The 16,304-nt window shown below is 37.2% G+C and overlaps 1 protein-coding gene across 7 annotated transcripts in view; it reads left to right on the forward strand.

Moving 5' to 3' along the window:
* Positions 1-16,304, forward strand: part of RABGAP1 (RAB GTPase activating protein 1) — a 152,015-nt gene that overhangs the window by 33,519 nt on the left and 102,192 nt on the right. For 6 of the 7 annotated variants that reach the window (XM_032865798.1, XM_032865797.1, XM_032865802.1 and 3 more), the window contains 4 exons: positions 6,296-6,530; positions 7,417-7,621; positions 9,345-9,519; positions 10,114-10,271. In XM_032865798.1, coding sequence (XP_032721689.1) covers positions 6,296-6,530; positions 7,417-7,621; positions 9,345-9,519; positions 10,114-10,271 — 773 coding nt within the window. The remainder of the gene's footprint in view (positions 1-6,295; positions 6,531-7,416; positions 7,622-9,344; positions 9,520-10,113; positions 10,272-16,304) is intronic. The other variant, XM_032865803.1, reaches the window with a different exon arrangement.

Below are 16,304 nucleotides of genomic sequence, written 5' to 3' on the forward strand. Positions count from 1 at the left end.
ATTTGGTGTGATTGGTAAGAGATGGAAACATAAATTGGGCAGAGTTGTGAAGAATTCATAGAATATAGTTACAAATTTGGGCTTTATCTTAAGGGAATTGAGGAAACATGGGAGGTTTTAAAAGTAAGGTAATGCTTGATCAGAATTAAGCTTTGCAATTGTAACTTCAGTGGCTGTGTGAAAGATAGGTCATAGGAGAGAGAAAAGGCAAGGAAACTCCTATCTTTCTAATAAATAGGCTTATGTAAAATGAACATTAGCCATCCTGTGGTATTACCTATGCTGAGAGAGGAAGGAAAAACTGCACAGTTGAGCAAGGATCAGTAGGATTCATGAGTAATGTGGGGATTAGAGAAGTGAAGGGTGAGGGGTGATTGTGCTCTTTCATTGGCCCACTAAGTGGATAGTAGTGCAATTCCCTAATTAAAAACAAACAAACAAACGAAAAACCAGGTGGCACCCAGCTGGGTCAGTTGGTACAGCATGATCTTGGGGTCATGAGTTCCAGCTCCAAACTGGGCATAGAGCTTCCTTAAAAAAAAAAAATAAAAGGATACAGGAGGAGGATGAGTCAGTGAGTTAAGTTTGACACACTGTTTGGGGCATCTAGCTGAAGATTTCCTCTCCAGTAGACCGTTGAGGAAGGGGTTGTAGATCCATACTAGGGATTGTTTCTGTATCTTGGCAGCAGATGAAGTGGGCACAGGAGAGTCTGTAAAATGAGGTGATTGTCAAAAACAGAACCCTGCATGAATAGCTTTTGAGGTGCAGATAGAAAAAATGAACCGTGTGTTCTCAGATTGCATCTTTTGTAGAAACCATGCTTTTTTTCTATTTTTTAAAAAATAAACTTTAGGGGCGCCTGGGTGATTCAGTCACTAAGCACCTGCCTTTGGCCCAGAGTCATGGGATCAACCCCTGCATCGGGCTCCCTGCTCCCCAGGAAGCCTGCTTCTCCCTCTCCCACTCCCCCTGCTTGTGTTCCCTCTCTCGCTGTGTCTCTGTCAAATAAACAAATAAAATTTTAAATAAATAAATAAATAAATAATAGACCTTGTTTTTTAGAGCAGTTTTAGGTTTATAGCAAAATCAAGAGGGAGGTAAAGAGATTTCTCATTTAACCCCTGCTCCCACATATGCATAACCTTTGCCACTATCAATATCCCCTTTCTATTTTAAGTTTATTGAGGTAAAATTTGCACATAGTAACATGCACCCCTTTTAGGTGTACAGTCCTATAAGCTTTAGTGAATGCAAACTCATAACAACCACCATCACCACAATTAAGATGCAGAATATTTTTATCATTCCAGAAAGTTCTTTGTAGTTCTTTTTTGTCCTCTTATCTCCTTCCCAGCCCCTGGCAACCAGTGATCTGATTTCTGTCCCTGAAGTTGTGCCTTTTCTAGAATGCCATATAAATAGAATCTAACAAGGTGGTGTAGCCTTTTGTGTCTGGCTTATTTTACTCAGAATAATCCATGCTATTGCATGTACTAATAATTCATTCCTTTTTATTGCTGAGTAGTGTTCCATTGTATAGATATTTGCAGTTTGTTTATCCACTAAGCAGCTGATAAACATTTGTGTTCAGTTTTTTGGTGATTATGAATAATACTGCTATAAACGTTTACGGGACATATGTTTTAATTTTCTTGGTTAAATACCTAGGACTGAGTCATATGGTAAGTGTATGTTTAACTATAAAATTCACAAAAAAATGGCTAAAGTGACACTACTGTTTTGCATTCCCACCAGCAATGTTTGAGAGTTTTTTAGTTATTACATATCTTTGCCAGTCCTTGGTTATTGTTAGCCTTGTTTTCATTTTAATTTTATCCAAGCTTATAGGTTCGTGGAGGCATCCTGTGGAGGTTTCAATTTCTCTAATGGCTAATGAATTGAGTTTCTCTCATGTGCTTATTAGTTAGCAATCTCTATACCTTCTTTGGTGAAATGCCCATTTTTAAAATTGGGTGGCTTGTTTCCTTATTGAGTTATAAGACATTCTGGATATAAATCTGTCATCAGATACATATTCTCTGTTTGTGGCTTATATTTTTATTCTCTCAATGGTGTCTTTTGAGCGGAAGTTTCTAGTTTTATCATTTTATCATTTTTTTTAAAGATTTATTTTTATTTTAGAGAGCAAGAGTGTAGGGGGAAGGGGCCAAGGGAGAGAGAGAGAGAGTGTCAAGCAGACTCGGTGCTCACTGCAGAGCCTGAAGGAGGGGCTCAAGCTCACAACCCTGACTGAGGTCATGACTTGAGCCAGAAGGAGGAGTCGGACACTTAACTGACTGTGGCACCCAGGTACATTTTTTTTCTTTTATGCTACTTTTTGTGTCATTAGAAATCTTTGTGTCCCAGGATTTTCACAGATTTTCTCCTTTGTTTTTTTCTGTAAGTTTTACAGCTTTAGGATTTACATTTAGACCATGACCCGTTTTGTGTTAATTTTTATATGTGATGTGTGGGGTATTGGCTGAGCTTCATGAGCTTCATATTTTTGCATAGGTGTAGATGTCAGGTCAGTTCAGCCCATTTGTTTTATTCCCTTTCTCCATTAAATTAGCTTGCCAACTTTTTTGAAACCAATTGGCCATATATTTGTCAGTCTATTTCTGGATTCCGTTTTGTTCCATTGATCTATATGTCTACCCGTTGACTAATACTGCAGTGTGTTATTTTAGAGATGATTGTGTTTTCTGTTAAGAATGCTGTTGGCAGGACACCTGGGTGGCTCAGTCAGTAAGGCATCTGCCTTCGGCTCAAGTCATGATCCCAGGGTCCTGGGATCAAGTTCCGCATCCCGCTTCTTCCTCTGCCTGCCATTCTCCTTGCTTGTGCTCTCTCCCTTTCTCTCTCTCCCTCTTTCTCTGACAAATAAGTAAATTAAGAAAAAAAAAAAAAAGGGGGGCACCTGGGTGGCTCAGTGGGTTAAAGCCTCTGCCTTCAGCTCAGGTCATGATCCCAGGGTCCTGGGATCGAGCCCCGCATCGGGCTCTCTGCTCAGCAGGGAGCCTGCTTCCTCCTCTCTCTCTGCCTGCCTCTCTGCCTACTTGCGGTCTCTGTCAAATAAATAAATAAATAAATCTTAAAAAAAAAAAAAAGAAAGAAAAAAAAAGAATGCTATTAGCAACAGGGAACAGTGGGTTTATTTTTTTATTATAACACAGTCTAGTGATAAGCAGTCGTTGGTTCGTTTAAGCTATTCATCAGGACCAGGGGTCAACAAACTGCAGTCTGCTGGCCTAATCTGGCATGCCAACTGTTTTGTAAATCACCTGTGGAGGTTCTTCAAAATGCATATGCCCAGGCTCTACCTCTGAGACTGATTTACTCGTTTGTTTGGGAGATGAGGGAGCGGAGGGAGGAGTACATATTTTAGTACATAATTTACATATTACCAGCATGCTTCCTGGTAATATGGGTTATTATGCTATGTAGTCATGGTTAAGAACAACTAACCTAAGGTTGGTTCTTAGAGCCTGGTCCCCAGACCAGCACTATCACCATCTCCTGGAAACTTTTTAAAAATGCAAATTATCAGGTCCACCCAGACTTACTGAATTGGAATTCAGTTGGGGCTGAACAGTTTGTGTCTTAAAAGTTCTCCGGGTGATTCTGATGCATGCCAAAGTTTAAGACCCCTGAAAGGCGTGGCTGAATGTTTCCTCCATAAGCCTAGGGAAGACTTCTTCATAAAGAAAACAGCAGATGAGTTCTTCAGTGGCTCAGTCAGTTATGTGTATACCTTTGGCACACGTCACAATCCCAGGGTCCTGGGATCAAGACCCGCATCAGGCTCCCTGCTCAGCAGGGTGTCTGCTTCTCCCTCTAAACTCCCTCCCCCCCCCCGCTCCCCCCCACTCGTGATCTCTCTTTCTCTCAATCATTGTCTCTCTCTCTCTCTCTCAAATAAATAAAATCTTTAAAAAAACAAACAAACGGGCGCCTGGGTGGCTCAGTGGGTTAAGGCCTCTGCCTTCGGCTCGGGTCATGATCCCAGGGTCCTGGGATCGAGCCCCGCATTGGGCTCTCTGCTCAGCAGGGAGCCTGCTTCCTCCTCTCTCTCTGCCTGTCTCTCTGCCTGTTTGTGATCTCTCTGTCAAATAAATAGATAAAATCTTAATAAACAAACAAACAAACAGGGTGCCTGGCTGGCTAGGTCCATGGAGCATGCAGTTCTTTATAACAGGGTCATGAGTTCAAGCCCCATGTTGGGCATAGAGATTACTTAATTAAAAAAAAAAAAAAGTTTTTAAATAAAGAAAACAAAAACAATGACAAAAACCTTAACTAGTTTAAGTATGTGTATTATAATGTCACAGACAATAATTTTGGAATTAGATCGAAGGTTCACAAATGATGTAACATAATTGTTGAGTACTGTATTGACCCTAATCATCCAAAGCATATGTAGCATTGCTGTTTTTAAACAGTTTTTAAAAATCAAATGTTTGTGTGTGTACATTTCTTTTTCCTAGTTTTTAAGGAAGAGTTGAGGAAATAGAAGGCAGTTCTTATGTTTATAGACTCTGTAAATGAAAGAGGAATGCAAGATAAACATGTACAAACAAAATACAAGTATATAAACATGTTTTCTTTCAGGCTTAGGTGTATTTTTGTTATTGAAGAATATGTGAAAATGTAGGCAGCCTATCCAACAGAAGACTTGAGCTTAATTACTCTTTAAACCAAAGAACAAAATAGTACTTTGTAACATGTAAAATATAATGTTTTCTCTTTGATTTAGTTTGCTCTTTTGGTGATAGTCTCCCAGTTCTAATTACTAATTACACAAACAGGGAGTCTAATATCTTTTCTCCATCTGTGTTCAGGAAGTTGTAACTATCCTATTTATGTTCTTTTTCTTTCCCCTTGGAAAACAGTTTAGGTTCAATTAGAGTATCTTTTGTTTACTGCAGGTGATGCAGTAATTGCTCTCCAGTTCTGGAAGAATGAGAGGTTAATTGGAACTAAGCTGTGTTTGTTTTTTAGATGGCTTAAAAACTTCTGAAAGTACAACTTTTGAAAGAAGAAATTGGATTGCATTTGTGTTTGGGTAGGATCAGGCATAACAAAGAATTAAAATTACGGGATCCACTTGTAGTTCCATTAGCAGTAACTGTAAACATAAAATGAAGTTCAGGGAAATACACATTGTCACCGAAGCCACGAGGCTGGACACCTGTGTGGCAAGAATAGCTGACATTTCAGATTCCCTTAGGAAAATGTCAGCAAGAAAAAGACTTAAGACTGTTTGTTTCTCAGTTATAATTTACAGCCAAAGGAACTTGAAGCTTATAGAGTTAAAAAAAAAAAAATGTTTGAACTGGTTTTTTTGGCAGTCCAGAGGTACGTCTGTTATTATTGGAATTTTGCTTCTAACTTCTGTGTTTATTTGGCTGGGAAGACTTCATTCTCTTTAACATAGTCTCCTAGCCCCACCCATTTTAACTTTCTGTTAGCTTTTAGTTTTCAGAAAGCCTCCTAAATCAACCCCCATTCTTGATCATGTCTTTTTCTAAATTGTTTTGTTGAATTTTTTTTTTTTAGTGTTTCTTAAATAAGCATTTAGTGACAGTACTGAGTTTTGTCACTTGTGGTTTTCCCTAGCATTGGGCACTTTCCACTAGATTTTGCACTTGTTTACTTCCTTATTGAGCAACTAAGAATAAACCATCATGACTCTAGAAAAACACTTGACATTACTGAAATGGTGTGCTTCTCCTCAGGCCATTTTATACATACCAGCTTTATTCAGGTGCCTCAGAACATTAAGAAACTGTTCATTTCAGAGGAGTCTCCCTTAGGATTGCAAGAGACTGACTTATAGTAGGAGTGGTGAAATACATGTGAAAATTTATTACCTAATAAGTCTGTTCCTATGATAACTTCTGCAGGCAAACACATTTTCCCTGTTTCTTAAAGATTAGAGAAGCCCCTAAAGATACTCCTTTTAACAGATTATTTCTCACCAGACAAGTAAAATTATGGATGTTTTGTTAGTTGAGGCCACTGTAGAAAACTTTAGATAAACACTGTCACATACATTTCTGGGTAATAGTCTCAAATTCACTATACACTTTTTCATGAAAAACTACGAATTAAGAGAGCAGCTGCAGCTCTCATTTATTGCAGATCTTGACTTATTCTGTTAAAAAAAAATTCAGAAGATATCTTTCTATCAAAAGAAATGCTGACAGTTTTCTCTAGAATACGGACCCATTTGAATTAGTACCGGCCTCTCTTTCTCACTTTGCTGATTGCGTGTATTTGTGACCCTTAGATTATAGGGAATGGAAGTGAGCAGCAGCTGCAAAAAGAGCTAGCAGATGTGCTGATGGATCCTCCAATGGACGACCAGCCAGGGGACAAGGAACTTGTGGAAAGGTCACAACTGGATGGTGAAGGAGATGGACCTCTTTCTAACCAACTCTCAGCTTCATCTACCATTAACCCTGTGCCATTAGTAGGGCTTCAAAAACCAGAGATGAGCTTGCCAGTGAAACCTGGACAAGGAGGTTAGGACTGCTGCATTGCTTGCTTAACTGAAGGTTATTGTTTTTAATATGTGAGTGCCCACCCTGTGCTAGGTTTGATTCAGAGCAAGCAAAAACCATCATCTGTTTTCTAAAATGTTCAGATTCTAGATTTAGGAGGATATGAGAAGGGTAGGTATATGTACCATTCTGATTTCCCTTTAAATGTACGTCATAGTTATCAAAGCAAGAGATAACAGCAGTTAAATGACACTGAGGAAGCCGTGTTTCAGAATGTTTCAAGATTTTTCTAAGAAAAGGAATTTGAGGACAGTGTTGAAGATGTAGAGGAATAATGCTTGGGGAAGAGATATTTGCTGCTGGCCTGTATAGATAGTTCTTTGGGAGTAGTTGCCAGGTTTTTTAAAAGGCAGCACAGAGGAGGAGGAATAGGGGAATTATAAAGGCTCATTGGGAAAACTAGAGTGTTACAACTATGCAGCTTTCTTGAGAAAGGGAAAGCAGGGGTATTGGGAGAACATTAAGTAGCTAAGATGATGAATGAGAGAAATAAAGCAGTACAGATCAGAAAGAGGGAGAATTTTTCAGAGTGGTAAAATACTAAATATCTTTTTGACCTATATGTGAATTATAAAGTCAGAACAATTTAGAAGAGGCAAAATGTAAATCAGATCTAACCTCAGATCACATTTTAGATTTGGGATTGACAGTAAAGGAATCCCTAAAAATTTGGGTGTTAGTGACAGAGTTTTAATGTGAAATTTCTGGCTTTAATGGGCATTTCTTCTGGGGCATTAGCATATTATCTCATTAGTTTTTAATTGTAGACCTAAATGTAACTTGTAAGGTTTTACTTGGTATTCATGTCAACAAAATATTAAAAATGATTTCATTTCCTTTCTTTCAGATTCTGAAGGGTCAAGTCCTTTTACACCAGCTGCTGATGAAGACAGTGTAGTTTTCAGCAAACTAACTTATTTAGGCTGTGCCTCAGTAAATGCACCCAGGAGTGAAGTGGAAGCCTTAAGGATGATGTCCATCTTAAGAAGCCAATGTCAGATTTCACTAGACGTTACCCTGTCAGTGCCGAATGTGTCTGAAGGAACCGTGAGGTAAGACCAGCTTCTTGAAATGTTTGGATCAGATTTCTGACCTATAGATTTAGTAAGAAGCAGTAGTGAACAAAATACATAATTATCTTATTCATGTAATATTTAATTCACTTGGCGTTTAACGTCTTCCAAGGATTGTGACCCTTACGAAAATTACTCATTTGAACAGTTTTTTTATATTCTTCCCCACCCTGCTTGTGTGTGGTACCTTGAAAATTTAAATGTTTTGGGGATAATTGAAATATGTTGACCTGAAAGTATGCCTAACAAATTAATTTATATTTTCCCTGTTCCACTAGTACAGATAGTAGCTTGACACATTAGTTCAATATGAAGTTTCATATTGAATCTAACAACATATTAGAATCAACAATAATAATATTGACATATCAGAATCACCATTTTTTAAAAGACTGTTTTGGAGAGAGCACACACATATGTGAGTGGGGGAAGGGGCAGAGGAAGAAGGAAAGAGAATCCTCAAGTAGACCCCACTGAGCACAGAGCCTGATGCAGGGGCTAGATCCTGGGACCCCAAGATCATGATCTGAGCCAAAATCAAGAGTCAGATGCTTAATCAACTGAACCACCCAGGCACCCCAATAATATGAAACTTTTCATAAAACTTGTTTAGTGTTCATTTCTGTGTCCTTCTTAGTAGTTGTTGCCCAACTGAAATTATACTTTGTTCTAATACATTTTAATTCTGTAGACATGCAAAACCCAGTTTCTCTTGCTCATGTTTTCAGAGTTTTTGTCAAAGTGCTTTTGAATGTGGATTAGGTCCACTTCCTGTGTATTTCCATTATGCACGGACCCCTAGGCTTTCCTCATCAGTGGCCCTACCCATTCACTGTTGAAATTGCAGTTTCTTTTCATTACTTTTATATTTGTGTCTTCAGTATCCAGAACAGAGCTTAGAGTATTATAAGTATTTGTTGAACCAATAAGTTTTTTTTTTTTGAACCAATACGTTTCTGAATGAATAACACACTTTTGATTTTCAGCGAATGGAATGCTTTTGATTAGTAATTATCTTTTTTTAGTTGTTAACATTTTGTACTTTCTTATTTGCCATGAATCAGAAGAATATGTTTCACTCTGAGAAAACACATCAGTTTTTTGTTTTTTTAAATAATAAAGCAGATTAGGTCATTTTTTAGGAGGTAGTGAGAAACACAGCTTTAATGATTCATTTTGGTAGTCTAATTTACTCATTGATCTAGTCTTTATTTATGTACAGACTATATAGAAAACCTACGTACTTATTGTTTGTCTTTCTGATTGCCTCCCTAAAGCATAAGATTATGTAGGTTTTAGTACCATGGAATTACATAATTAATAATTCAGGAATCCACGTATTGGGGCTTCTAGGTGGCTCAGTCACTAAGCGTCTGCCTTTGGCTCAAGTCATAATCCTAGGGTCCTGGGATCAAGCCCTGCATGGGGCTCCCTGCTTGGTGGGAAGCTGGCTCCTCCCTCTCCTGCTACCCCTCCCTGCTTGTGTTCCCTCTCTTGCTATCTCTCTGTCAAATAAAATCTTAAAAAAAAAAATAGAAATCTACATATAACTTCTTTGTTAAGACTTAAGGTTAATATGATTTGCATACCAAAAATGGTTTCTGTGATCTTGCTAGAAAGATGAGTCTCGAATCATAATATGGATTTAGTGAGAATAGTCCGTAATCCCTCTAAGCTCTTTATAACTTTTTTTCCCAAACAGACTCTTAGATCCTCAGACAAACACTGAAATAGCAAACTACCCTATCTACAAAATCCTCTTCTGTGTCAGAGGGCATGATGGAACTCCCGAGAGTGACTGTTTTGCTTTCACTGAAAGTCATTACAATGCAGAGCTCTTTAGAATACACGTCTTCCGGTGTGAAATACAAGAAGCTGTAAGTCCCTACCAGAAAACTGTCTGCAAATGAAACTTCACCTTTACCCTCACTGTGTTGAAGTTAATTGCAGTATTTATTATGGTCACTTAATAAGCCAAATGAAATCCTTTGCTGATGTTTTATTGATTCCAGCCTGATGGGCTGAAATATAAAGAAACTAAAAGTTTGGGTAACCAGAACGTTGTTGCTAAGAGTGTCTGAGACCAAGACTGCTTCTTGATAGGTATCTTGCTTTCAGGAATGACACATTTCCAAACTGTTCTTTTAAAGCTAATCTTGTAGGCCTTTTTTTTTTTTTTTTTTTTTTACTGTAATAAATATATTCAGATTGTTTCTAACAATTTAGGAAATTATTTTTCAGTTGGATTTCTTGTGTTTATAACCATTTCTTTTTTAAAACCCTTTCTCTGGCCATTTTTAGTGTTGCTTGCTTTCTTTGGTGGGAAGATTTTGATTTCTTTTGGTAAATCAGTGGGGGAAAGATGAATTACTACCCGCCCCAACACACACACAAAATAGGTAACTTTCAGCCTTAATAAAGGTATTTTATTTCTTCTGATAACAGCCCATTTTCTAACATGTCCATTGTAGGTAAGCCGGATACTTTACAGTTTTGCCACTGCCTTCCGCCGTTCTGCCAAGCAGACTCCACTTTCAGCAGCTGCTGCACCTCAAACTCCTGACAGTGACATCTTTACCTTCTCTGTGTCTTTAGAAATAAAAGAAGATGATGGTAAAGGTTATTTTAGGTAGGATATTTTATTCTTTTTTTTTTTTAATTGAAGTTTGTATTAACGTGGTATATCATTTGTGGTTCAAGGGAAACTCTGGGTCAGATTATTTAACTTTCATGTATAAAATGTTTGCTTTTTTTTTTAAGATTGCTTTTATAGGTAGAGTTTTTTATATTGTAAGTGATAAAGAAAAGGAAATAGGCAACTTTGCAGAGGAAAGGTTTTTTAATTTAAATTTATTTAAGTTTTAATTTCAGTATAATCAAACATACAGTGTTATATTAGTTTCAGGTATGTAATGTAGAGATTTAAAAGTTCTGTACACTACGCAGCACTCATCACAGTAAGTGGTTTCTTAATCCCCGTCACCTCTCTCACCCATCCCACTTACCTTCCTCCCTCTGGTAACCATCAGTATGGTTAAGAGTCTGATTTTTTGGGTTGTCTCTTTTTTTGTTTGTTCATTTTGTTTCTTAAATTCCATGTGTAAGTGAAATCATATGGTCTTTGTCTTTCTTTAATAATGGGAGAAGCTCAAGTGTCCATCAATAGATGAATGAGTAAAGACGATGTGATAATTATATATAATGAAATACTACTCAGCCATAAAAATGGAATGAAATCTTGCCATTTGCAACAGCATGGATGAGGGTATAATGTTAAGGAAAAAAGTCAGTCAGAAAAAGGCTGATTTCTTTCTTTTCATTTTTTGTCTTTATGGCTGAGTAATAATAGTCCATAGTATGCATTTGCGTGTATATACACCCACATACCCCCCAATCTTCTTTATCCATTCATCTACTGATGGACACTTGGGCTGCTTTCCCGGTTGGGCTATTTAAATAATGCAGCATGCATCTTTTGGAATAAATGTTTTCGTATTCTTTGGGTGATTACCCAGTAGGGAAATTACTGGATCATAAAGTAGTTCTGTTTTCCACAGTGGCTGCACTAGTTTGCATTCCCCTCGGTAGTGCACCAGGGTTCCTTTTTCTCCACATCCTCACCAACACTTGTTATTTCTTGTCATTTTTGATACTAGCCATTCTGACAGGTGTGAGGTGATACCTTATTGTGGTTTTGATTTGCATTTCCCCAATAATGAGTGATGTTGCGCATCTTTTCATGTGTCTGTTGACCATCTGTATGCCATCTTTGGAGAAATGTCTTTTCATGTCTTCTATTCATTTTTAAATTGGGTTATTTGTTTTTTGGGTGTTGAGTTGTGTAAGTTTTGTGGGGTTTTTTTTTTTTTTGAAGACTTTATTTATTTGTTTGTCAGAGAGAGTGAGCACACAAGCAGGGAGAGCGGCAGACAGAGGGAGAAGCAGGCCCACTGACTTGATCCCAGGATCCTGGGATCCTGACCTGAGCTGAAGGCAGATATGCTTAACTGACTGAGCCACCCAGGCGTCCTGTATAAGTTCTTTATATACTTTGAATACAAGCCCTTTATTGGATACATCATTTGCAGATATCTTCTCCAGTTCAGAAGGTTGTCTTTTAGTTTTGTTGATTGTTTTGTTTGCGGTGCAGAAGTTTTTATTTTGTTTATAATAGTTTATTTTTGCTTTTGTTTCCCTTGTGTTAGGGGACATACCTAGAAAAATGTTGCTATAGCCAATGTCAGAGAAATTATTGCCTGTGTTCTCTTCTAGGATTTTTTTTTTGGTTTCAGGTCTCACATTTAGGTCTTTAATCCATTTTGAGTTTATTTTTGTGTATGGTGTAAGAAGGTGGTCCAGTTTCATTGTTTTGAATGTCGCTGTCCAGTTTTCCCAGCACCATTTGTTGAAGAGATGGTCTTTTTCCCATTGTATGTTCATTATTCCTTGTCCAAGATTAATTGACCATATAATTGTGGGTTTATTTCTGGGTTCTCTGTCCTGTTCCATTGGATTATATGTCTGTTTTTGTGCCAGTACCGTACTGTTTTGCTTACAGCAGCTTTGTCATGCATCTTGAAATCTGGGATTGTGATACCTTCACTTTTGTTCTCTTTTTCAAGATTACTTTGGCTATTCAGAGTCTTTGTGATGCCATGCAAATTTTAGGAGCATTTGTTCTAGTTTTGTGAAAAATGCTGTTGGCATTTTGATAGAGACTGCAATAAATCAGTAGATTGCTTTGGATGATACGGACATTTTGTTCTCCCAGTCCATGAGCATGGAATATCTTTCCGTTTATTTGTGTTGTCTTCAGAGTATAGGTCTTTGACCTCTTTGGTTAAGTTTATTCCTAGGTTTACTGTTTTTGATGCAGTTTTAAATGGGACTTTTTTTAAAAATTAACATATAATGTATTATTTGCCCCAGGGGTACAGGTCTGTGAATCATCAGGCTTACGCACTTCACAGCACTCACCATAGCACATAGCCTCCCCAATGTCCATAACCCAACCACCCTCTCCATACCCCTGCCCCAGCAACCCTCAGTTTTGTGAGATTAAGAGTCTCTTATGGTTTGTCTCCCTCCCGATCCCATTTTGTTTCATTTTTTTCCTTCCCTACCCCCTAAATGCCCCACTTTGCCTCTCAAGTTCCTCATATCAGGGAGATCATACGATAATTGTCTTTCTCTGATTGACTTATTTCACTTAGCATAATACCCTCTAGTTCTATCCACGTTGTTGCAAATGGCAAGATTTCATTTCTTCTGATGGCTGCATAGTATTCCATTGTATAAATATACCACATCTTCTTTATCCATTCATCTGTTGATGGACAGCTAGGTTCTTTCCATAGTTTGGCTATTGTGAACATTGCTGCTATAAACATTCGGGTGCATGTGCCCCTTCGGATCATTACATTTGTATCTTTAGGGTAAATACCTAGTAGTGCGATTGCTGGGTGGTAGGGTAGCTCTATTTTCAACTCTTTGAGGAACCTCCATGCTGTTTTCCAGAGTGGGTGCACCAGCTTGCATTCCCACCAACAGTGTGGGAGGGTTCCCCTTTTCTGCACATCCTCGCCAGCATCTGTCGTTTCCTGACTTGTTAATTTTACCCATTCTTACTGGTGTGAGGTGGTATCTCATTGTGGTTTTGATTTGTATTTCCCTGATGCCGAGTGATGGTGAGCTCTTTATCATGTGTCTGTTGGCCATCTAGATGTCTTTGCAGAAATGTCTGTTCATGTCCTCTGAATGGGACTGGTTTGGTTTTTTTTTTCATTTCTCTTTTTAAGAGGCAAGATTTGAAGAATTTTAAAGCTATTAAATTCTTTTATATGGGGAAATACGTTACGTTACTATGTTCTTTTAGACTCAAAGTAACCGGCTGACTGCTGATATGAAATATGACAGTAGTTAAGCAAGCTGGATTTGTAGCTGCATTTGTTTTGCTCGTTCTTTGGTCTTTTTGGCTGGTTAATTTGTTTTAATAATCTAAAAGTCTTAAGGCTGATGACATCAGTTTTTCCATTAAAGTTTATCTGAACACATTGGATGAGGAGAAATGAAGTCTGTGTCTGAAGTCTTAGTCTTGCATATAGGGTTAGAAATAACTGGCTTGGGCTTTTACGTAAAATGATACTTTTGAGTAGTGGAAAGAACCCTAGAATAGAAATACTTAGATTTAGTTTAATTATTGCTACTATTAACACTGTGAACTTTTCCAAGTTTCTTTATATCTCCTGGCAGTAGTTTCCTTACTTATAAAATAAGTTGGCTAGACTCTAAAGTGCTTTCTAACTTTAAAATACTATAGTCACAGATGATTTTTTTTTCCTCTATAACCCATTATCACATATTAGGTGCTTCTTGGATCATAATTGATAGTTGCATATTCAGAGTCTCTTTCCTTCATGATTACCTCATAAAATGGGTAAAATGAAATTACCTTAAAATATGAATGTTTTCTACTATTTTGCTTTCAAATTAGAAAACACAATGACTGGTTTGTTTGAGCAACTGATAACGCTTGGTCTCCCTGCAAAGACTTTTGGAATTATCATGCCATCTGGTGGCCAATTTCATGTACAATGCAGCTTCAACTTTGATTTGTGCACTGAAGTATTAGACACTATGGTCTGTGCCCACTCGATAGCTGTATTTCTGTTTGCACGGCAACTTTGGGATATGCTGCTTCCCACAGTATATATGCCGGCCCTAGGAAGTGGAAATTATAATCTTTAAACTTTGTAACAGTTTTTTTCCTTTTTAAGAAACAAAAGTTTCTTTAAACTCCATTTTTCCCCTTTTGTAAAGAAATTTATGTAGATACCTTTTATAAATTTCAATTACAAATAGGAACAATGTTTAAGATCTCTTAGAAGCACTAAACTGCTTCTTAACTCAGGCATGTTCAAGGTAGAATGATCATAATCATAGACATCCTGTTCGCCCTCATACCAAGGGGATGCTATATGAAAAATCCCTAGATGGTCATTTTGCTCTTTGCATTTGTCAGGGCTTTGTTATTTTTTTTAACGTGGTTCTATTGAATTTGTTGTGTATGGTAGAAAATAGTGTTGTATAGCCCTATCATAGTGATAGTGACTTCTTGAAAATTAGCATCTCTTTATCAGATTTGAATGGGCCAAACCCAACTGTTTTTTTTCCAGTGATTCTGTAAACATCATTGAGGTACCCAAAGAATTGTCGAGATGGATGTTCCCCTTAATACTGTTTGTAATAGTAAAATTAAAAGGTGGAAATTAAATGTTCACCAGAATAGAATAATTAAAATTTGATGCATTTCACAATATATACAAATGTCAAAACATTGTTATACACCTCAAATAAATAGAATGTTGTATGTCCGTTATATTTCACTAAAAACACAATATAGTGGTGTACCCATATGACTTAGCATCTATCCAAAAAACACAGGTGTAATAAGTAACCATAACACAAGATAGATTGTGGTTTTACTCTAAAGTAAATAAAATGCTGTGACAAGACTTAATGCTCTTCTTTTCATCCCTGAAAAAGTATAATTCTTATTATTAATATTAGAAACCTACTTTCAACTTAGCCCTTAGGAAGATGGAACGTTTTCATTTATAACATTCAGAGCACTTTTTGTCTTACTTATTCTACCATATAACCCTATTAGATATGCTGGGTATTTGATACTTTCCTTGTTTTATAAGTAAAGAAGCCTGGGGAAGTTAAACCTGGATCTCAGTATTGTAATTTATATAATAGGAAGTCAATGTAAAATTATTGGGGTGGATCTGTTCAGTGATACGATGACAAGACTAGAAATATAATCTCCTTGAAGTTCACCTCACTGCCTGCAGTCTCCACTCTGTTTCCTGTTAATAGGGCTTCTCCTTGTACTTAAGACACCAGAGACAACTTTGTATTTGCTGTTGTCTTAAATACTACTAAGAGATGGGATTATATTTATTTCTGTGTCAGCATTTGCAGAATATAAAGACTAGTGTATCTTTTATCATTTAAAAGTTGAGACCTGTGTACATATTCTTAGAGGTGAAAATTTTGTCAGCCACAAATGTTTAACAGTTTGGTATGCAGACATTTTTCTTTGCACGTTTGTCATTTCCGGACTCCCTTGCTAAGATTCTTCAGTTTTCTTTTCTTTTCTCTCTCCTTCTCTTTTTTTAAAGATTTTATTTTAAAGTAATCTCTACACCCAACATGGGGCTCAGACTTAACAACCCTGAGATCAACCCTCAGTCACTGACTGAGCCAGCCAGGCACCCAGATTCTTTGATTTTCTTATTCTGAGTTTCAGAGAGTGTTTTTGAATTGGTTATTCTCTAAGTACAGATGGTCTTCAAACTAACTTTATATCTTCAGAGCCACTTTTTACTTTGAGTCAGTACCTGGAAATCTCATTGAGCCTTTTATAGTACCTTTTAATGGTTCTGCTGCCATTATTATTTTAAAGTTGTACAGTACCAAGATATAATTCCTATTTGCTGCACTTTGGCAGATTGCCATTGGCAGATGTTTGCTTTTGAGAACAGAGGAGCCAGAGAAAGTGGTGTGTGGGAGAGTAGGGGGTTACTTTGGTAAATTCTAATTTTAAGGATATTTTCAATTTTTTTCTTAAGTAGATGTTTAACTATATCCTTAGTAT

The sequence above is a fragment of the Lontra canadensis genome, unplaced genomic scaffold (genome assembly GCF_010015895.1).
Source record: "Lontra canadensis isolate GAN:19392208 unplaced genomic scaffold, GSC_riverotter_1.0 scaffold30, whole genome shotgun sequence".
Classification (NCBI taxonomy): Eukaryota; Metazoa; Chordata; class Mammalia; order Carnivora; family Mustelidae; genus Lontra; species Lontra canadensis.